The 24960-nt window shown below is 40.1% G+C and overlaps 1 protein-coding gene across 3 annotated transcripts in view; it reads right to left on the bottom strand.

Moving 5' to 3' along the window:
* Positions 1 to 12089, bottom strand: part of esyt2b (extended synaptotagmin-like protein 2b) — a 90028-nt gene extending 77939 nt beyond the window's left edge. For 2 of the 3 annotated variants that reach the window (XM_062021628.1, XM_062021627.1), the window contains exons 1-2: positions 11203 to 12089; positions 139 to 180 (exon numbers count right to left, since the gene is read on the bottom strand). In XM_062021628.1, coding sequence (XP_061877612.1) covers positions 139 to 180; positions 11203 to 11610 — 450 coding nt within the window. In that variant the 5' untranslated portion in view covers positions 11611 to 12089. The remainder of the gene's footprint in view (positions 1 to 138; positions 181 to 11202) is intronic. The other variant, XM_062021629.1, reaches the window with a different exon arrangement.
* Between the last annotated feature and the right edge of the window lie 12871 nt (positions 12090 to 24960).

The following is a 24960-nucleotide window of genomic DNA, read 5'->3' on the forward strand; positions in this document are numbered from 1 at the left end:
AATATTTAAGAAGGTTTCCTGTACAGTCAGCTTATTTCAGAGTGCTGCAGAAGCACGTCCCTGCAAGATAGGAGACATCCATGGCGAGGGGCTTCACTCGAGCAAATAATGTGAAAAGACAACCTCTAGCTGCTTTACCTTGTTTAGCCACTCCACACGCTCCACGTCTGGGAAGTGGACCTACAGGGAGACAAAAGACTTAGTCACAATGGCTCCGTCATACCATGAAGATGAAACTAGTAATCTACAGTATACATTTCACATTTACATAATTCCTTTTCAACTGGCGGACTGCAGGCCACATCCGGCCCGCCAAAGCTTTTCAAATTGGCCTGCCAAACATCACCCAAAAAGGCTTGATGAAACCATTAAAACTAGGGTTGATCATGTATGCAGTACTCCCGCCACCCCGCAGGGGGCCACAGTGAGGCATATGTGTCACAATGAAGCAGCAGTGGGGTGAGTAAAAGAAGACTCATTAAGACCCTGACAAAAAAAATCTAATCAAATTGCAATAAACAGACTTTTAACAACGACTGGACAACAAAGTATGAATGTTCTGCCCCGAGCAAGTGCTGGAGTCATTGTTTCCTGTCTGACATTTTAAGCGACGGACACGTTGATCCAGACAAGCATCAACAATGGTAGAAATCCCAGCTTCATCACGAAACTTGGTCAAACATTTGTAAACCGATATAATCTGTGCATACATATATTTACATTCCTTTGTATTGAAATTGCTGACTTTGTGATGTTTTTTGTATTCGTGGTCGTGTTGTTGTTTTTTTGTCTGAGAGTAACTGCCGATCAAACCTCGTTTAATAAATGCAGCGCTGAATTTGACAGGTAGAGGGCGACAACGCTACACCTTAGGTTTATTTGTGATGAGTCACATACATTGCGTGCGATGTTTGATGTGTGAATGTTGTATAATTTCTATATGTGTAAACATTGGTAGTTTATTGTGTGAACAAATTAACACAATGGACTTTATGTAAAATGCACAACATATGTTATACTTGTGTTATGTTTATAGTTTCAGTCTTACAAACCTAAATAAAGGAAGAAATGTAAAGAAATAAAACTAAGGAAGGAAAATACTTCAAAAGAAGGAGCTTTTTTTCTTCATACTGTTAACTATCTGCACACACACTAAAAATGTTGGGTTAAAAAATAACCCAGTTTCAACCCAACTGCTGGTTCAGAAAAGGATGAACCCCTTATTTGAGTTATTTTAATAACATTTTGGGTATATTTTTTCAACCCAACTTCTGCGTTGAATTATTTAACCAAAAAGGTGAGTTATGATATCTTAATGTTGGGTTACTCCCAACCAAACTATTGGGTTGAATTATTTAACCCAAAATTTGAGTTATGCTAACTCAATGTTGATTGATTTATAACCCAACTATTGGGTTGAATTTATTTCACACAAAAGCTGAGTTATGCTCACTACAATGTTGGGTTATTCTAGACCCAACTATTGGGTTGCGCAATTTAACGCTCCTTGACCTAATAGTTCAGGGTCAGGGGTGTCAAACGTACGGCCCGAGGGCCGGATCAGGCCCGCGAACATGTTTTATCCGGCCCGCGGCATGAGTTTGCCAAGTATAAAAATTAACCTGAATATTTTGAATGAAAGAAACAGCTGTTCTAAATGTGTCCACTGGATGTCGCAATAGCAATTGTTTGTATCTTTGTAGATGATGCTACATATGTGCAAAATAAATCACATGATGTTAGTACATCAGTTGAGGAAAATGATCAAACTACATAAATAACATCCTGTAATTGGATTTTGATATAATTCTTTATCTTGATAGATTGCATGGACGAATAGAACAGACAAGTCATTGTAATGTCTGCACGCGGAAAAACAAAAATCCTAATCTAGGATTTGACTCCCTCGAATGGCCTTGACGCTGCAACAACAGGAGCAGGCTGTTCTGAAAACATCCCCCGAGGACTCCTCAATGATGGCCGCTTTTGATGTTAACTATTGGATTTCGCAATTTAACGCTCCTTGACCTAATAGTTGGTTAAAAATTATACATTTTACTGCTGGTTTGTCCTACTCCTTCCCAACAACTGATCAAATATTTTTTTATTCCATTAAAATATACTCAAAAGCAAGATATGAGTGACATTTGTTTTTTACAAGAATTGCCGTGTATGATCACGGGGTCGCATTTTACTGCGTGTATCGTTCTCCCAGGATGCAGACGGGACTTCGAAATCAAATTAGTAGCCGTCATAACTGTTGCACTGAAGCAAATAAGAAAGTCAGACTGAGTGTGGCGAAAAGCAGGGAATAAGTAGCTCTCCGATTAGTGCCCAGAAGCAGCTGAGCGTCCCGAACACTAATCAGACGCAGCTGAAAACAATCTGCAGTCATGGCAACTAAAACACAAACCTAAGGGTGCTCAAAACAGGAACTGAGGGAGTCAAAAACTAAACAAACATGATCCGGGCAGCGGCTCATGACAATAGTAGTTCTATACAGCATGCTCAAATATTTTCATGTACATAAGATGTGTGATTGTAAATAATGTTAATGACATTAATCCTTAATAAAATTCCCTTCAAGAAAAAAAGGACCTTTTTAAGAAAAAAAGCCTTTTACCCAAAAATGTGTTACTCATTGAAAAACAACCCAAACATGGTTCATAGTAGGGATGTCCGATAATATCGGACAGCCGATATTATCGGCCGATAAATGCTTTAAAATGTAATATCGGAAATTATCGGTATCGGTTTCAAAATTATCAGTATCGGTTTCAAAAAGTAAAATGTATTACTTTTTAAAACGCCGCTGTGTATACGAACGTAGGGAGAAGTACAGAGCGCCAATAAACCTTAAAGGCACTTCCTTTGCATGCCGGCCCAGTCACATAATATCTACGGCTTTTCACACACACAAGTGGATGCAATTCATACTTGGTCAACAGCCATACAGGTCACACTGAGGGTGACAGTATAAACAACTTTAACACTGTTACAAATATGCACCACACTGTGAACCCACACAACATAAACACAACAAAACAAATGCCCAGAACCCCTTGCAGCACTAACTCTTCCGGGACGCTACAATATACACCCCCCTACACACACACACCTCAACCCCGCCCACCAATAATGCACTTTGTGACTTCAATAATAAATATGGCAGTGCCATGTTGGCAATTTTTTCCATAACTTGAGTTGATTTATTTTGGAAAACCTTGTTACATTGTGTAATGCATCCAGCGGGGCATCACAACAAAATTAGGCATAGTAATGTGTTAATCCCACGACTGTATATATCGGTATCGGTTGATGTCGATATCGGTAATTAAGAGTTCGACAATATCGGAATATCAGATATCGGCAAAAAAGCCATTATCGGACATCTCTAGTTCATAGTTTGGAAATCCCAGTAATTGAGTTGAAAAATTGCCCTAAATGGATTGCTCTTCATAAAAATAACTCCAAAATGTCACCCAACGCTCGCAAATTGGGTTATCAAAATAACCCAGCCGTTTTAGTGTGCACTCTGGAAACGAGTAGCAAGGGCAGAATAATTAATTTATTGACAATGCAGTGTGAAAGACAGACGTCTTCACTTCGTAATTAAGTAAACACAGTCTCAAAGAAATATAACCAGCGCAGGCATGAAACATCCACATTTTGATGTCCAGCTCCTGAGCCCTTGGGCTCTTGAAACTGCGGCCCTCTTCATCATGTAGTTGAATAGCCCTGCTTTACATAGACAGTACACACAAGAACCGTGTAAAGCTTTCTAATCACGTGTGAACTTGTCCTCCAAAAGACCGCGTTACTGCTCTTAAGACAACAAAGTAAAAGGAAATCAACTATTTGTCGACTTCCTTAAACCCAATTGGACACCATGACTCATTAATGGGGTAATGAACGGGTAATGATTGCAATGATTGACACACACACACACACACCCAAGCTTCCTCCAAAAGAAACATGTTGCTCAAGCGGTTTAAGGGTTAAATCAATGCAGCAGCTGCTTGAGTTATGGCATGCAGCAAGGCAGCGACACAGGACGGTGCTATTCCTAACGGGCGCTGCAAAGTGCTTATCCGGCATTTCTGTCATCCTGGGAGGACGAAGTGACAGGAACATCAAGTTCTACTTAAATGCTCGGGGCTTCCAACATTTTCAGTAAACATCTGACACAGTGACCTCTAACATAAAATAGTAATGGATTATCTAAGGAGCAGAGCATCTTAATTATTCACCTATCTTTGCAGCGATGATGCCCACAAGTCGGGACATGCTTTATATAAGCAACATACCTGGATGAAACGGTGTTCACCATACATTAATTTATTTGTGGCGGCCTGCCACCAATATATTTGGGCCACAACATAAAAGCTTTGCCTCGATCTTTTCTTTTTTTTTCTTTAGCTGGCTTCGTTCCGCTGCCTAGTCAGAGGGAATAATTTATAAGAACAATTTGCAAGCGACAGCCAGCAACTACTTTGACAAACAGACAAAGCAATAGTTTTGTGTATGAACCAACGTCAGTCTACCCCAGAGCAGCTGTGGCTATGAAAGTAGCTTACCACCACCAGGTGTGAATGAATGATGGGTTCTACATGTAAAGCGACTTTGGGTACTTAGAAAAGCGCTATATAAATCCCAGGTATTATTATTATTAAAACAACTAAGGTAACAACTGTCACGGCGGGGTTGCAGCTTACTGCGCGGTTCGTTCTCCCAGGATGCAAACGGACGACTCCGAACAGGACTTGCAGGTAGGAACATGATTTAATCTTGATAAATCATCCAATTTACTAAATAACAGGCAAACAACAAAGGCAAGCGTGCCTATCGCACGCGGAAGCTAAGGCAACTTAGCGCAGGAAACATAAAACTATAGACATGGAACCTCTCGAAACTGTGGCATGAAATAAACAAGACTTACATAGACCAGGCATGAAGCGAACAATGACGCCAGGCTGACTGACTGGCAAAGGCAGGCTTAAATAGTGCCTCTGATTAGAGACAGGTGAGCATCCCGAACACCAGAGGCAGGTGAAAACAATAAGCAGCCATGGCAACCTAACCAAACTCAGGTGTCACAAACAGGAACTGAAGGAGTCCTAAACTAACAGAAAATACAAAAACATGATCCGGACCACGGATCATGACAACAACAACAACAACAACGATGATGTACAATTCAATGTGGGCAACAATGACAACAAACACTCAACTTTAACTGTTATTTACATTTGCCCGCAAGATGTACTGGAAAAAAAGTCTGTTCCTTTTACTGTCAAAAATTGGCAGCGCAGTTGCCAGAATTTTACCATAATATTTAGGGTGGTTTTTACACACTAATCTACTATAAATTAGAAAAATTGTACCGCTAAAATTCTGGCTAGTTTTTTTTTTTTACTGTAAAATCTACAGTCATTGTTTTACAGTGGATTACTGTAAACTGAGAAACAGTACCAATTTTATTTTTACGGTAAAAAAACAAAACTGGCAGCTCACTTGCTAAAATTTTAACATTAAAATATACTGTGGATTTTAAACCGAATTACTGTAAATGGAAAAACAATACCAACTTTATCTTTACAGTAAATTCTGGTACCCGTAAAACCTGACTTTATTTTACAGTGCACTGTAAAAAAAAATGTGTACATTTTACGGCAGCTGGCAGCTAATATTGCTCAAACTGGCAACTCAATTGCCAGAATTGTATATTGTATCCCATTAGGTTGAGTTTTTCTTGCCCTTAAGTGGGATTTGAACTGAGGATATCGTTGTGGCTTGTGCAGCCCTTTGAGACACTTGTGATTAAGGGCTATATAAATACACTTTGACTGATTGATTGATTGTTTTTTAACACCAAAATTACTGAAAAGTGATAATCGGTACCAGTATATTTTGGGGTAGAATTCTAGCAACTGAGCTGCCAGGTTTTTATTGTTTTGTTTTGTTTTTACTTCAAATCTGTCCTCATTGTTTTAACAATGCACTTCTGTAAATGGAAAAATTACACTTTTGTTTTTGCAGTAAAATTCTGGCAACTGGATTCCGGTATTTTGCTGTAAAATCAACTGAGTTATTTTTGTTTACAGTGCACTGTAAAAAATTGTAGATTTTACGGCAGCTTGCAGCTTAAGCTGGCAACTCAGTCATCAGAATGTTGCTGAAAAATGTATGGTGTTCTTTATAATGATATTAATGTAAATTGAAAATCGGTATAATTCTAGCGACCCTAGCTGTCAGTTTTTACCGTAAAATCTATGGTAGTTGTTCTTACCGTCCATTCCTGTAAATGTAAAAACAGTATTATTTTTATGGTAAAATACTTGCAACTCAGTCACTAGAATTTTATTGTAAAAACTGACTTTTTTTTACAGTGCACTGTAAAAATAAAAAAAAATCAGTAAATTTTATGGTAAAAACTGGCAACTCAGTCGCCAGAAATTGTATGTTAGAATCTACAGTGGATTTACACAGAATTGCTGAAAATCTAAAATCTTCACCACTGTTACCTTTACGGAAGAGTTTTGGGGACTGAGCTATCATTTTTTCTGTATATTCTACAATTGTTGTTTTTAAACACTTAGTGTATCTTGAGTAATTTTTTGATCATATTAAACAATACCATGATAGATAGTAATCATGATACTACCTTTTCATATTGGTGCATCCCTAATTGGAATGTGCAGGTGTAACTAATACACTGACGAGTTGGTAGCGGCACATTGATCCTATTCTGCTCTAAGTGTCACATTAAAGTGCTTAATGATTTAGTTTAGTTAGCAGAATTAGTGCAGGAACAGCTTCATCCAAAGTCCACCAAGACTGGAGGACTAGTGCAGCTTTAGAGACACAAACAGTGGAAATGTCCATTTGTGAGACAGCCAAAGGTATAGCCTCCATATTTCAATGCTCCCAGCCCACCTTGCTCCTCACCACCAGAACATCTGAACCATCACAGCGTCCTCATCCGAGTCAGCGGAAAGGATCTTGTAACTTTTACAAGAGGCCTGCACCATCGGTCACAACATTGTGAGCGAGTATGAGGTCACATAATGTTTGACTTTGTCCTCCTCTGTTAACACCTGCTTTCAACACTGTCTAATCCAGGGGTGTCAAACGTACGGGCCGAGGGCCGGATCAGGCCCGCGAACAGGTTTTATCCGGCCCGCGGCATGAGTTCGCTAAGTATAAAAATTAACCCGGAATTTTTGAATGAAAGAAACAGCTTTTCTAAATGTGTCCACTGGATGTCGCAAAAGCAATTCTTTGTATATTTGTAGATGATATCACATATGTAAAAAAATAAAAAAAATAAAAACACATGTTAGTTAGCGCACCAGTCGAGGAAAATGAGGCAAACTACATAAATAACATCCTGTAATTTGATTTTGATATTTTTTTTTTTATCTTGATGGATTGTAAATTAACACCAATGAGTTGACTGATTAACATTATCACATAATTTATTCAGAAAGTATAAATAACAACAAATAAAGATAGAATACTATTAACCGCCACATGTAAGTGCCAAAAAACAACAACAACAACATTATGATTTTTACATGTCCTTGTTCTATTTCTAAACAAAGAAAACAATCTGAAGTTGCCTTTATTTTTAAGTTATCGTGCCGGGATTTTACCGGTCCGGCCCACTTGGGAGTAGATTTTTCTCCATGTGGCCCCCCATCTAAAATGACTTTGACACCCCTGGTCTAGTCTCATCCCATGCAAAGGTATGGTGAGGCACATGCACTAACCTCTGTTCCACCGTGCTGCCCGTAACACAATGTAAAGTAACTAAATTATTGCGATGTTGTCTAAATGAAACCAGAACTACTTCTTCCTCCTCCTAGGTCAGGTGTGTCAAACGTACGGCCCGAGTCCCGGATCAGTCCTGTGAACAGGTTTTATCCGGCCCACGGCATGAGTTTGCCAAGTATAAAAATGTAACTGAAATTTTTGAATGAAAGAAACAGCTGTTCTAAATGTGTCCACTGGATGTCGCAATAGCAATTTTTTGTATCTTTGTAGATGATGCTACATATGTGCAAAATAAATCACATGATGTTAGTACATCCATAGACATCTTATAAGGGTACGCAGCATCAAGCGTTACTGCTAACTGGCGCTGACGAGACGCGGGGCCGCCATCTTGGAGTGGTGATTCGCTCCACTCAGTGCAATTAATTTGGCAGGAGCAATGAACTGTCAGCGCATTGAATTTATCTTACCTCACTGAATACCACTGATTTTCACGCGCTTTTTTGTCATACATATAGCTATGATAAAGGACACATGTTTTGGCGTGTTTTATTATTCATAGTTTGCTTAACAGTAATAGAATATTTTTATATGCTATAAGTGACCAGACGTCCGAGATCAAAACAATACAATATAATCCCTGAGAAGGGGAAAAAAAAAACGTCAGCTATTTTTAAGTTGAAGACACAATATGATTAGGTTGTATATACACATGCGTATATCCTACATAAACAATGTATGAATACATTAGATATCTATATATCTTAGGGACCTATAGACTGTATCTCTGTTGCTGCAGCAGCAGAGAGTTTATTCTGTCTTGACACTTTGTATTACATTCTTCCCTTAAATTATAATGTTTACAGTGATTGTTTTATGTATTATTTTTATGTATGTCATTTTGGATAAAAGCGTCTGCCAAATACTTAAACATAAACATATATAAACACCTGAAAGTCTTTATATCAACTAAATTCTATTATGGTCATACTCTTGTTTGCTACCGGCTACGATTTCAGTACTATTGAAGATCTTTGCTCCTTCTCAACTGTGTGGTAATATTCTTTTCACAAAATACAACCAATAGTACGTTAATGTTAAATCCTACATGTGAAAAGTAATCCCCCGATTCCTATTTTCAACAGTCCGCTCATTTGAGCAGGAAAACGCTGAACACCAGCCCGGCATCTTTGTTTTCTAACCTGTCAACTGTCAGTTTAGGCTGCTCGCCGGCTCCTCATCACCACTTCAAGATGGCGGCCGAATTTCTCGCCTCACAGCAGCCAATGCTGCGTTTACTTATAAGATGTCTATGAGTACATCAGTCGAGGAAAATGATCAAACTACATAAATAACATCCTGTAATTTGATTTTGATATAACTCTTTATCTTGATAGATTGAAAATTAACACCAATGAGTTGACCGATGAACATTATCACATAATATGTTTAGAAAATATAAATAACGACAAATAAATTATTAACCGCAACATGTACGTGTAACAAAAACAACAACAACATTATGATTTGTACATGTGCTTGTTCTATTTTTAAACAAAGAAAACAATCTGAAGTTGTCTTTATTTTTAAGTTATCGTGCCGTGATTTTACCAGTCTAGCCCACTTGGGAGTAGATTTTTCCGGTGTAAAATGAGTTTGACACCCCTGGCAGGCTTAAATAATGCCTCTGATTAGAGACAGGTGAGCGTCCCGAACACCAGAGGCAGGTGAAAACAATAAGCAGCCATGGCAACCAAACCAAACTCAGGTGTCACAAACAGGAATTAAAGGATTCCAAAACTAACAGAAAATACAAAAACATGATCCGGACCACAGATCATGACAACAACAACAACAACAATGATGTACAATTCAATGTGGGTAACAATGATAACAAACACGCAACTTTAACTGTTATTTACATTTGCCCGCAAGATGTACTGGAAGAAAAGTCTGTTCCTTTTACTGTCAAAAATTGGCAGCGCAGTCGCCAGAATTTTACCATAATATTTAGGGTGGTTTTTACACACTAATTTACTATAAATTAGAAAAATGGTACCGCTAAAATTCTGGCCAGTTTTTTTTTTTACAGTAAAACTATAATTCTTTATCTTGATAGATTGAAAATTAACACCAATGAGTTGACTGATGAACATTATCACATACTATGTTCAGAAAATATAAATAACGACAAATAAATTATTAACCGCAACATGTACGTGTAAAAAAAACCCAACAACATTATGATTTGTACATGTGCTTGTTCTATTCTTAAACAAAGAAAACAATCTGAAGTTGTCTTTATTTTTAAGTTATCGTGCCGTGATTTTACCAGACTGGCCCACTTGGGAGTAGATTTTTCCAATCTAAAATGAGTTTGACACCCCTGGTCAAGTCCCATCCCATGCAAGGGTCTTTGGCCAACATAGCGGCCATTTTTGGGTCAAAGAAGAAGACGTTGCATATTGGTGAGGAATTGGTGAGGAAGCTGATATCGCAATGATAAAAAGTAGGTATGTCCGATAATGGCTTTTTGCCGATATCCGATATTCCGATATTGACCAAACCCTTAATTATCGATACTGTTATCAACCGACACGATATCAACCGATACTAATATATACAGTCGTGGAATTAACACATTATTATGCCTAATTTGGACAACCAGGTATGGTGAAGATAAGGTCCTTTTTAAAAAAAATAAAATAAAATAAGATAAAAAAAATTTAAAAAATTTCTTGAATAAAAAAGAAAGTAAAACAATATAAAAACAGTTACATAGAAACTAGTAATTAATGAAAATGAGTAAAATTAACTGTTAAAGGTTAGTACTATTAGTGGACCAGCAGCACGCACAATCATGTGTGCTTACGGACTGTATTGATGTATATTGATATATAATGTAGGAACCAGAATAATAATAAGAGAAAGAAACAACCCCTTAGTGTGAATGAGTGTAAATTGGGGAGGGAGGTTTTTGGGGTTGGTGTACTAATTGTAAGTGTATCTTGTGTTTTTTATGTTGATTTAATAAAAAATAAATAAATAAATAAAAAAAAACGATACTGATAATAAAAAAACAATACCGATAATTTCCGATATTACATTCTTAAAGCATTTATCGGCCGATAATATCGGACATCTCTAATAAAAAGGGCTCTTAACGATGTCCCAGATTTTAAAAAGTGTCATGTCTATATGATAAAGAAGTGTATTTGTCCTATGTGTTGATAACAAGTCAGAGAGTACTGTCCCAAAATAATGTGGTGTGCACTTTTCCATTGGTTGTCCCCTGCTGGATTTAGGTGCTCTAACGTCACTGCTTTAGTGGACAGCTGCTTCTCCATCACAGCTTTACACCTCCAGTCTTAGCTGGCGTCAAAGTTAAGAAGAAGAAGAAGAAGAAGAAGAAGACAACATGCTCACCCATGGCGGCAGGTCCGAGATGGTCAGACCCGGTGTGAGGCTGCTGTCTTCGCGCTCCAGGAACGTCAAGGCTCGGTTAAGGCGGCTTCTCTTCCCTCCCGCGTTTGTCCTCCAGCAGAAATAAACCACAAGTCCTATCAACATCCAGCTGAAGCTGAAGTCAAAGTATCCCAGCGCGTAAACAGGGAAAATGAGCACAAAGGTCTTGGCGAAGTCCAGCCACGTCTGCGTCAGCTGGCCAGTGGCCGACCCCGGGGTGTCATCGGGCGTGTTCCCCGCAGAGGGGCGCTGGGAGCGGGCGCCGGCCTGAGAGGTGCTCGGTGCGGCGTGGCCGTTCTCTTTATGCGCCGTGGCGCTCGCTGCCGGGGGGTGGGCTCGTCGTACGGCCGTCATGCTGTCTCTGGACATGTCGCCGCTGCGTCTTCACACCGTCCAAAAGCAGGTGAAAGGTGGTGCGGTTGCCATGTGACACACTCGTCTTGTTGCTGCCCCTGCACTCTCCGCCATGATCTCAACACAACTCCTATTATTACCCGCTTCCGCCGAGTCTCCGCCAAAAAGACAACATTCTTCCGACTACGCTGAGCGGCTCTGCCTGCATGTCCTCCTTTGACTGACCGTGGACATTCCTACAGACACTATCTTGATTTCCACGCTATGAGCATCGGGTTGTATATCCGTGGAAACACCGCCATCTGGCGGCCATCAACCGGAAACACGCCATGTTAAGAAACACACGTCTCTGTTTAGCAGCGATGCTAATGCAGTGTTTTTTAACCTTTTTTTGAGCCAAGGCACGTTTTTTGCGCTGAAAAAATCCGGATGCACACCACCAGCAGAAATCATTCAAAAACGAAACTCAGATGACAGTAAAAACTCGTTGTCGCAATTGTTGGATATGACTTTAAACCAGGGGTGTCAAACTCATTTTAGATGGGGGGCCACATGGAGAAAAATCTACTCCCAAGTGGGCCGGACTGGTAAAATCATGGCACGATAACTTAAAAATAAAGACAACTTCAGATTGTTTTATTTGTTTAAAAATAGAACAAGCACATTCTGAAATTGTACAAATCATAAAGTTTTTTTTTTTTTTACAATTACCTGTTACGGTTAATAGTATATATACTTTTTTTGTCGTTATTTATATTTTCTGAATAAATTATGTGATAATGTTCATCAGTCAACTTATTGGTGTTCATTTTCAATCTATCAAGATAAAACAATTATATCAAAATCAAATTACAAGATGTTATTTATGCAGTTTGATCATTTTCCTCGACTGATGTACTAACATCATGAGGTTTATTTTGTACATATGTAGCATCATCTACAAAGATACAAAGAATTGCTATTGTGCCATCTAGTGGACACATTTAGAACAGCTGTTTCTTTCATTCAAAAATTTCAGGTTCATTTTTATACTTAGCAAACTCATCCCGCGGGCCGGATAAAACCTGTTCGCGGGCCTGATCCGGCCCTCGGGCCGTACGTTTGACACCCCTGCTTTAAACCATAGCATGCATCAATATAGCTCTTGTCTCAAAGTAGGTGTACTGTCACGACCTGTCACATCAATCAATCAATCACTGTTTATTTATATAGCCCTAAATCACAAGTGTCTCAAAGGGCTGCACAAGCCACAACGACATCCTCGGTTCAGATCCCACATCAGGGCAAGGAAAAACTCAACCCAATGGGACAATGAGAAACCTTGGGGAGGACCGCAGATAATCTCCCACGGCACACCAGACTGTATCTCAGTGTGCCGCGGCACAGTGGTTGAAAAACACTGTGCTAATGAACACGAACATGAATCGATACTGAAATATCAACACCTACAAATATCGACACATCCAATACCAAGTTTCTCAAATCAAAATACTCGTACTTTTGATACTTTAGTTATTTGAGTTCATGTATATCATTAACAGGAACACAATGTAAAGTAACTACATCATTGCGATGTTCTTTAAATGAAACGAGAACTACTTTTTCTTCCTCCTAGGTCAGGAGTATCAAAGAAACGATCCGAGGGCCGGTTCAGACCCGCAAACAGGTTTTATCCGGCCCTCGGCATGAGTTTGCTAAGCATTAAAAATTAACCTGAAATTTTTGAATAAAAGAAACAGCTGTTCTAAATGTGTCCACTGGATGTTGCAAAATAAACCACATGATGTTAGTGCATCAGTCAAGGAAAATGATCAAACTACATAAATAACATCCTGTAATTAGATTTTGATATAATTTTTTATCTTGATAGATTGAAAATTAACACCAATGAGTTGACTGATGAACATTATCACATCATTTATTCAGAAAATATACTGTAAATAACGACAAATAAATGAGTAACCGCAACATGTAAGTGTAAAAAAAACAAAAACAACATGATTTTTACATGTGCTTCTTCTATTTCTAAACAAAGAAAACAATCTGAAGTTGTTTTTATTTTCAAGTTATCGTGCCGTGATTTTACCAACCCGGCCCACTTGGGAGTAGATTTTTCTCTGTGTGGACCCCAAACTAAAATGAGTTCGACACCCCTGTCCTAGGTACGTACGTAATGCGCAAGCGCCTCTGCACACTGCTGTACTGTGCTCAGTCATTTTTTTATCATTTATTTATTTAAGAACTGGCAATTAAAATGAGTCACTCAGTATTACAAAACAGCACGAGTTTGTATAATTTTATTGTAGGCTATTTGGAGATACATAGTTGAATGTAAATAAGACAGAATAAAGCCATCATTTGTTTCGCCTATTGATTTTATGTCATTTGAAAATCATTCCTCAAGAGCCGTAACACTCGAAATAACTTACTTTTTACATTATGCCAGACACTCTAGGTCAGGGCTGTCAAACGTACGGACAAGTTTTATCCGTGATGAGTTTGCCAAGTATTAAAATCAGCTCCATTTTTTTTCAAAAGAAAGAAACTGCTGTTCTAAATGTGTCCACTGGATGTCCATCCATCCATCCATCCATCTTCTTCCGCTTATCCAAGGTCGGGTCACGGGGGCAGCAGCCTAAGCAGGGAAGCCCAAACTTCCCTCTCCCCAGCCACTTCGTCCAGCTCTTCCTGGGGGATCCCGAGGCGTTCCCAGGCCAGCCGGGAGACATAGTCTTCCCAACGTGTCCTGGGTCTTCCTCGTGGCCTCCTACCGGTCGGACGTGCCCTAAACACCTCCCTAGGGAGGCGTTCGGGTGGCATCCTGACCAGATGCCCGAACCACCTCATCTGGCTCCTCTCGATATGGAGGAACAGCGGCTTTACTTTGAGCTCCTCCCGGATGGCAGAGCTTCTCGCCTTATCTCTAAGGGAGGGCCCCGCCACCCGGCAGAGGAAACTCATTTCGGCCGCTTGTACCCGTGATCTTGTCCTTTCGGTCATAACCCAAAGCTCATGACCATAGGTGAGGATGGGAATGTAGATCGACCGGTAAATTGAGAGCTTTGCCTTCCGGCTCAGCTCCTTCTTCACCACGACGGATCGATACAGCGTCCGCATTACTGAAGACGCCGCACCGATCCGCCTGTCGATCTCACGATCCACTCTTCCCTCACTCGTGAACAAGACTCCGAGGTACTTGAACTCCTCCACTTGGGGCAGGGTCTCCTCCCCAACCCGGAGATGGCGCTCCACCCTTTTCCGGTCGAGAACCATGGACTTGGACTTGGAGGTGCTGATTCTCATTCCAGTCGCTTCACACTCAGCTGCGAACCGATCCAGTGAGAGCTGAAGATCCTGGCCAGATGAAGCCATCAGGACCACATCATCTGCAAAAAGCAGAGACCTAATCCTGCAGCCACCAAACCGGATCCCCTCAACGCCTTGACTGCGCCTAGAAATTCTGTCCATAAAAGTTATGAACAGAATCGGTGACAAAGGGCAGCTTTGGCGGAGTCCAACCCTCACTGGAAACGTGTCCGACTTACTGCCGGCAATGCGGACCAAGCTCTGACACTGATCGTACAGAAGGCGGACCGCCACAATCAGATAGTCCGATACCCCATACTCTCTGAGCACTCCCCATGTCACAATAGCAATTCTGTTAGGACTAGCGAGAGGTACAAAATAAAGCGTGGCCGCGGCTCCTCTCCCTCGACCCATATGAAACTTAAAACCTGCCGTTTTATGTCTTCTGCTTCGAACACATTGTTATTTGGCACCTTTACTCCCCCATAATGTCTCTGTCAAAAACGAGAAAACGTAACCCTTTTGAACAGTTTTTACCTGCGTTTCTTACGGTTTGTTGAGTTAGGAGGATTGATACGTGGACATGACAAAGGAGGTATTTGATACCTCGAAGAGGTCAAATGTTGTGTTATTTATGAGTTCAAACGAGTCATACCAAAGGCTATAAAAATGGGACCCATTACCTCCCTGCCTGGCACTCAGCATCAAGGGTTGGAATTGGGGGTTAAATCACCAAAAATGATTCCCGGGCGCAGCACGAGTCATACCAAAGACTATAAAAATGGGACCCATTACCTCCCTGTTTGGCACTCAGCATCAAGGGTTGGAATTGGGGGTTAAATCACCAAAAATTATTCCCGGGCGCAGCACGAGTCATGTCTGCCCTGAGATCGGTAGGTTGGAGTTCAAATCCCAGCCGAGTCATACCAAAGACTATAAAAATGGGACCCATTACCTCCCTGCTTGGCACTCAGCATCAAGGGTTGGAGTTGGGGGTTAAATCACCAAAAATGATTCCCGGGCGCGGCGCCGTTGCTGCCCACTGCTCCCCAAGGGGATGGGTCAAATGCAGAGGACAAATTTCACCACATCTAGTGTGTGTGTGACAATCATTGGTACTTTAATCTTTAATCTTTTAATACCAAAGACTACAAAAATGGGACCCATTACCTCCCTGTTTGGCACTCAGCATCAAGGGTTGGAATTGGGGGTTAAATCACCGCTGCTGTCCACTGCTCCCCTCACCTCCCAGGGGGTGAACAAGGGGATGGGTCAAATGCAGAGGACACATTTCACCACACCTAGTGTGTGTGTGACAATCATTGGTACTTTACTTTACTTTACTTTTTGTTCAATCCCAGAAAGACTTTGTAGATACACTGAGACAAAGTCTAAGCTCATTGTGCTCTTCATTGTATTTTTGAAACTGCACCAATTTCCCCAGAATTAAAAAAAAACTTGGAAATGTTTTGTCCAGAGGATTATTTGTGATTTGTACGTTTTCATAATGTCCTTGTTCTATTTTTGGCCAAAGTAAAACAAAGTAAACAACCTGGAGTTGTCTTTATTTTTGAGGTTATCATGTCATGCCCACTTGGGAATAGATTTTCCTCCAAGCGGCCCCGGAGCTAAAATGAGTTTGACACCCCTTGCTCTAGTCTAGGTATATTTGCACACAGTATCGGGTGTCACCGATGCCAGCCTGAAATTTACTCATATCGTATCGGGGGAAAAAATCGGTGATATCGCACAATAATCGCTGTCACACTCACGATGCTGACATTAAAATCAATCGTCAGATATAAAGGTGCTTAAACATTTCAAAAACGTGGGCTTTTAAAAAGGCAGTAAACAGTTAAGATCAAGTTTGAACCACTCAGGAGGCCACCTGAGTGTCCAAATCGTTAATGCATACACAAGCATAACATAAGCCAAATTTTAGCATAGCTCTTCGTTTTCTTTTCCAAGTCTGAGTGACACACTGCTGCCTCCCATGGGTGAGTCCTGGTACTACGTCAAGTTCTTACTGTCAACGTGTGTCGGTGTGCGCATGTTGGTGACACTATAAATCAGAATACCCATTATCATTGTTTATAGAAGACAATGATTGTCATCAGTGAAGGATCACAGCATTTATTATTTCATAACTGTAGTTTATGAGGGGTTGCTGTGGAAAGGATTAACATTTTGATTTTATTAAAGATTGATTTTCTTTTTTTTAGCAGCAAGTCTGATGCAAGAACGATTTTTGCAACGCTCCGCTGAATGAATCAATTAATCTGGCTTCAAACTTCCCCAAACCCGACAGGTTATAGAAAAGTTTATAGAAAAATAATACCATTTGACAAGGAAGATTGCTGGATGAATTGACATATTGTTGATGGATAAATACATGAATAAAAGGATGAAGATCATATTGAAGGACTGAAAATGGATGAAATGAGGATGGATAGATTGTAAACAGCACTTAGGCCTAACCTAAAAATTAATAAGAGTCTACACCAGTGGTTCTTAACCTGGGTTCGATCGAACCCTAGGGGTTCGGTGAGTCGGGGTCAGGGTTTAGGCGGAGGTCAAAACACACCCGACTCGTCGTGTAAATAAAAGCTTCTCCCTATCGGCCTATTACGGATACGGCAACAGCAGAAGTCAGACTGATTTGCAGGTGTGTAATTTGTGGTGAGTTTATGCATGTGTTGGTTTTGTTGTTTGAACAAGGTGATGTTCATAAACGGTTCATTTTGTGTACCAGTAATAAAACATGGTAACACTTTGTATGGGGAACATATTCACCATTAATTAGTTGCTTATTAACATGCAAATTAGTAACATATTGGCTCTCAACTAGTCATTATTAAGTACTTATTAATGCATTATTCGGCATGGCCTTATTATAACCCTAATCCTCTAACCCTGGCCCTAACCCTCTAACCTTAACCCTAACCAAATAACTCTAAATTAAGTCTTTGTTACTTAAAATATGTTCCCTTAGTGTCCAAATAACTCTAAATTAAGTCTTTGTTACTTAGAATATGTTCCCCATACTAAAGTGTTACCAAAAACATATAACTTTGTCTTGAATTTGAAAAAAAACAACATTTTATTTTTCACTAAAGAAGGGTTTGGTGAATGCGCATATGAAACTGGTGGGGTTCGGTACCTCCAACAAGGTTAAGAACCACTGGTCTACACAAAGATTATTCTCTTGATGTATAACTAACACAATGTAAAAATATCAACATGATTATAGGAAAGAATAAATAATTATTTAGTACATATTTTATTTTTGGTGCATGATTATTTCACAAACCACACTTTTGCTCTTCCCAGCACTCTTTGCACGACATTTGTGCGCCATTATGAAGATTTGGGACCGTTGTGACCATAGACATCTTATAAGAAGCCGCAGCATTGGCTGCTGTGACGCGAGAAATTCGGCCGCCATCTTGAAATGGTGATGAGGAGCCGGCGAGCAGCCTAAACTGACAGTTGACAGGTAGAAAACAAAGATCTGGTGTTCAGCGTTTTCCTGCTCAAATGAGCGGACTGTTGAAAATAGGAATCGGGGGATTACTTTTCACAAGTAAGATTTAACATTAATGTACTTTTGGTTGTATTTTGTGAAAAGAATATTACCACAGAGTTGAGAAGGAGCAAAGATCTTCAATAGTACTGAAATCGTAGCCGCTAGTAAACAAGAGTATGACCATAATAGAATTGCTTGTCAATGAAATTAATTACATTTAAAAATGTCATACTTGAATAACATAAAGTTGAAATAAATGATAAAGATAAAGATTGTAAAACAGAATTTGGTTTTCATCTGAATCCAGTGAAACAGATTGGTGGTTTTAGCTGATGTAAAGACTTTCAGGTGTTTATATATGTTTATGTTGAAGTATTTTATCCAAAGCGACGAACATAAAAAATACATATAAAACAATCACTGTAAACATGATCATTTAAGGGAAGAATGTAATACAAAATATCAATACAAAGTGTCAAAACAGAATAAACTCTCTGCTGCTGCAGCAACAGAGATACAGTCTATAGGTTCCTAAGATATATAGATATCTAATGTATTCATACATTGTTTATGCAGGATATACGCATGTATATATAACCTAATCATATTGTTTCTTCAATTTAAAAATAGCTGACGATTTTTTTCCCCCTTCTCTGGGATTATATTCCCAGTTTTGATCTCGGACGTCTGGTCACTTATAGCATATAAAAATATTCTATTACTGTTAAGCAAACTACGAATAATAAAACACGCCAAAACATGTGTCCTTTATCATAGCTACACGTACGACAAAAAACCGCGTGAAAATCAGTGGTATTCAGTGAGGTAAAATGAATTAAATGCGCTGACAGTTCATTGCTCCTGCCAAATGAATTGCACTGAGTGGAGCGGATCACCACTCCAAGATGGCGGCCCCGCGTCTCGTCAGCGCCAATAGGCAGTAGCGCTCGATGCTGAGTCTACTTATAAGATGTCTATGGTTGTGACCTAACGTTTTGCTTTACGTGACAGGTTCATAAAACTTGTATTTTATAGTCAAACAATGACACCTAGCGGTCACATTAGGTAACTCTAACCTCCGATGAAGGCGATATTATTCCACTGTAATAAATGATTATAAAAATGTAGAAAACAATATTCTTGGATTCATGTCAGGAATTACACACATGTTTATTCTAGCATGTAACAACAACTTTGGGACAGGAGGGGGCGCCAGAGCACCAGCAAGGATGCGTCAGAACAGCAACAACTTTTTGTATTAGCGTCAATTCATGACATGTTGTATAGAAAATTGATGCAACTGTTTGTTCTACAACAGCCACTGAATGTCATGTTATTTCCTTAGACAATCTATTATTCTACAATTTTCTTGTCAGTGACGACGACGCATGTCACGTTTGGTGCAGCGCTGCAGTGTTGCCTAGCAACAGTATATGTCGCAACATGCAAATGATGCTTGTAAATTTCTTCCACCCCCTTTGTTTGAAGTTAGTTCTTATGTAGCCAACATGCTGAATAATAAGGGTAGTAATCATGTGGTCACTTAAAGGGTCCCTTTAATCCAGACCTGGGCAAATTAAGGCCCGGGGGCCACATGCGGCTCGTTAAGTTTTTTAATATGGCCCGCCGGACAATCTCAAATATTTTTTTTAGATCTTTAAGATGAAAACTGTAGCTGCCATTATGATGTGCAGTGATGTTTTCAAATGACCATAAGTCTTGAACGATACAAAGTATTTCTATGGTTGGAATCTGCGCTTTTGCATGTTACTATGGTAATCTAATTAGTTACTATGGTAATCTAAGTCACAGCAGCTCAGACGAGGCACCAAGCAGTGTGGGTGGGGAGCGTTTCCACAGAGTGTTTCCAGAGTGGCCAGCCTGAAATGCGGGTGTCAGGGACAGAAAAAGGAGATTTTTACAACGATTTTTATGTGGATAAAGAGGGGGTGTGACGTTCATATGTTGTCAATATTCAGTGTTTTATCCTTTATAGGTAATATTATAAATCACACATTCTTTGTTTTCATGTAAATTCTGGGTGTCTTATTCAGTAAAAAAAAAAAAAAAAATTCCATTCCATATTTTAAGGCAGTCTGTCATAACGTTTTTAGCATTCAATCAGACATTATTGTGAGGTTTTGTATTAGTGTTCCTAAAAATCAGATATACCGGCCCCCAGAGACATTTTTTCTCTAAATTTGGCCCCCCCGAGTCAAAATAATTGCCCAGGCCTGCTCCAATCAGACACAGCCGCAGAAAAAAATTATTTAAGGAGGGGCATTAAAATGATTTTTAATGATTTTACTAACCTTAGTAGATATTTTGGCTGTCACCGTAGGCTCATGTTAGCTTCCCTGCTATGAATCACTGTCAAATGTACATCGTGTGGGGACATTTATTAACGTACTGCAGCCTCATAGACACACACACACACACGCACGCACACACACACACACACACACACACACACACACACACACACACACACACACACACACACACACACACACACACACACACACACACACACACACACACACACACACACACACACACACACACACACACACACACACACACACACACACAGAAACACCAATCAGTGTGTTCCCAGAAGCAACCCACACCTATCAGTTTATGGTTTGCGTAAAGGCTAACTTGTTATTTTCCTTTGTAATCTCTGCCTACTGAGCCTATGGTGCTGTTAGTTATTGTGGCTCAATTTGCCTTAATTTTTTTTTTTATGTTAATATATTATTATTTAATATATATTATTGTTTGCTCTTGAACACATCATAATTATCCCCTCAACTCCCCCAAAATGGATTAACTCGCTGGAATAAAAAAGACAATATAACATACATCCATAAACGCGGATGCATATGAAAAAGTGCAATATATTTATCTGTACAGTAACCTACTTATTTATTTATATCTGCACCTTATTGCTTTTTTATCCTGCACTACTACGAGCTAATGCAACGAAATTTCGTTCTTATCTGTACTGTAAAGTTCAAATTTGAATGACAATAAAAAGGAAGTCTAAGTTTTAGTTGCTTAAGAGATATTCCTGGCTCTGAATTTGCTCATTGCTATTTTTATGTTTTTGTGCATTTGTTGCCGTCATCATTAAACGAACAGATTACTCATCAGTTACTCAGTACTTGAGTAGTTTTTTCACAACATACTTTTTACTTTTACTCAAGTAAATATTTGGGTGACTACTCCTTACTTTTACTTGAGTAATACATCTCTAAAGTAACAGTACTCTTACTTGAGTACAATTTCTAGATACTCCTCTAGATACACCTCTGATTATGATCATGATTTCTGGTTATGTTAGGTCAGCAGAGAAGGCCTTGCTGACCCCGACGACACACTACTGCTAAAACCTAATCATAAAACAATTTCACCAATCAAACAAGCACAAAGTACAGCTATAGGAAGCTGAACTAGGTCAGTATTGTTTAAGTACATGATAAAATAGAAACCTACATATTTGATAAGTATCAGAATGTTCCCAAAGAAGACACTTTAATTACGTGACATGACCCCAGCACATCCCGGCTGTTTGAGAGAACTGCTGAACAGAAACACACTTAAACATCCATCCATTTTCTACTACAGTTGACTAAAAAAGCGATTTTTTTTGTTTGCCTCTGATGATCCTAATACCCACAAGTGTCATTTAAATACATTAAAACATTACCAACAGCAACAAAAAGCAGTGTACTTATCTGTTAGGTGTGTAGCTTGAAAGTTACTAGCGTTAGCTTATTAGCATCTAGCATTCTCTTCTTCTACTTCATTCTTATAGCTAAACAAGCTGAAATGACCACCACCGCCCCCTAGTGTACGAGAGGCACACTGCGTATGGCCATCAGTCACTTTAAAGATAGGAGCATGGAAACTACAACTTCACATGTAGCTGTGGAAATAGAAGAAACTTAATTATTTGACAAATCAGACTCATTTATTGCACAGAGACGTACTGACTGTTAAAAGTGAGGTGACGTCAGACAAAGCAAAGATTACTTTTAAACTAGTAAAAAGAACATTTATATCATGTGCTGTCATGTGTGTCAGTAGCAATGTTCACATTTCAGCCTACAGGAATTCCACTTCCAACTGGATAAAACACGCTGCAGTAAATTGTATATGATTTTTGTATTTTAAACACGATCACACACACCGACTACAATTGTAGACCAAGAACCATTAAAAAATAACTACTAAATTATGCAGGTGTTACTCACGAGTTACTCAATACTTGAGTATTTTTTTCACGGAATACTTACTTACTCAAGTATTTATTTTGATGACTACTTTTTACTTTTACTCGAGTCATGTTATTCTGAAGTAACGGTACTCTTACTTGAGTACAATTTTTGGGTACTCCACCCACCTCTGCCGGTAGAGTGGAAACTTGAAAACTGTGTAAGTGCTTGCTCAGTACTACCCTGTTTGTTGACCACTCAGGGTGCCTAAATACTATATTTCTTTGACATTTCAATCGTCTTTTCCCTTTGTAGTATTGGTCAAATGCGTCTGGGCTGCACAGCAATGCCGTTAACTCAACGTGATGTGCCCTCTCCACTGGTTGTCTCCTCTAAGCCGGGCTGGAGTAGTGAAGACTTCCTGGTCGATGTCAATGTCTTCAACCTGTGTGGGTGAAACACCATGGCCCAGTCTATTCAGGGTACGGGTCAGTTCTGTGTTTCCAGTCAGAGACTTGACTGCAAATGGCCTTGGTGGTTTAGTCTTGCCACCAGTGACTGCAAACACAAGGTCACTGCCAAAGGAGCCGTTTAGCTCTTTCCGGTGGTTGAGGACAGGCAGGCTCGCAGAAATATTGTGACGGTCTGTGGCATGATGTCCTCGACCTGTTCCATGAACGGTGGCCATAGTCCCATTGCCCAGAAGCTTCGGCAACCAATTCGACTGACTCAGCCCTCAGATCCGACTCAGTCTGGAGAGCATATGTTCTCTTCACAAGTCCATTCTTGGAGACATTGTCCACTGTCATCTGGACAGATATGGGTAGATTCTGACAGTTCTTTCTCTAGATCGTGTTATTCTGAAGTAACGGTACTCTTACTTGAGTATAATTTTTGGGTACTCCACCCACCTCTGCCGATAGAGTGGAAACTTGAAAACTGTGTATTGTGCTTGCTCAGTACCACGCTGTTTGTTGACCACTCAGGGTGCCTAAATACCGATTGACCCGGGGAGATGCTCCTTTTCTTGGACTTCTTATTCGTCTTTTCCTTTTGTAGTATTGGTCAAATGCGTCTGGGCTGAACACCAGTGCCATTAACTCGACGGGATGTGTCTTCTCCACTGGTTGTCTCCTCTATGCGGGCAATATTATCCCGGGCTGAAGTATTGAAGTCTTCCTGGTCGATGTTGCATGACTTTTGAAGGCATAGTCCAGTGTCAATGTCCTCAACCTGGCCCAGTCTTTTCAGGATACAGGTCAGTTCTGTGTTTCCAGCATAGACTTGACTGCAAATGGCAGTGTGATGTGCTTTGGTGGTTTAGTCTTGCCACCAGTGACTGCAAACACAAGATCACTGCCAAAGGAGCTGTTTAACTCTTTCCGGTGGTTGAGGACAGGCAGGCTTCCCTGTCGGCAAGGGTCGCAGAAAGATTGTGACGGGCTGTGGCATGATGTCCTCGACCTGTTACACGAACGGTGGCCATAGTCCCATTCCTCAGAAGCTTTGGCAACCAATTCGACTGACTCAGCCATCAGATCCGACTCAGTCTGGAGAGCATATGTTCTCTTCACAAGTTCATTCTTGGAGACATTGTCCACTGTCATCTGGACAGGTATAGGTAGATTCTGACAGTTCTTTCTCTAGATCGTGCCGAAGATTGTTCATGGGAGATCTGGTGACTTCGCTGGCGCCACGAGATAACAATAATTCTTCAAACTGCTTCCTGACAGATATCATGGCAAGGGAGATGTTATGTCCTGATACACAAGAGAAGTTCCCGAAGAGCCTGTTTTTGTTCGGTGTCAGCCAGTCCACTGCTTGTAGCTGACTCCTTACGGGATCCATGGTGGTGCCATCCTGCTGCAACGAGCTCCGTGCTGGTGATCGCTATGAAGCAGTCTCTCATCAAGCTTCTTGATGGCTGAATCTTGTCCCTTACAGTCTTGCTCCCAGCACTTTGTCAGTTCTCACGGGTCTTCTGACCTTTGACATACTTGCTGGCTTTGTCACACTTTGTACATTCTGTATCTCCTCAAGAACCCTTGAGCTGGTTGGTGTAGCTTGTGTTGCTATGGCTGAACTCCCCCCCCCCCCCCCCCCCCCCCCCCAGCTTGCACATTTGGGACCTGAGCAGTGAGTGAGTGTGTTAACTAGAAATACACATGATCGTTGTTTAAAGACGACAATAAGTGCCATCTGTGATGAATCACAGCATTTATTATTTCATGAAAAAAAAAGCCATTAGTTTATGAGGGGATGCTTTCGTCTTCTTTTGTCTTCTACATCCTCGGATATTCTGCTTTTTCTACT

The sequence above is a fragment of the Entelurus aequoreus genome, linkage group LG15, assembly GCF_033978785.1.
Source record: "Entelurus aequoreus isolate RoL-2023_Sb linkage group LG15, RoL_Eaeq_v1.1, whole genome shotgun sequence".
NCBI classification, from domain to species: Eukaryota; Metazoa; Chordata; class Actinopteri; order Syngnathiformes; family Syngnathidae; genus Entelurus; species Entelurus aequoreus.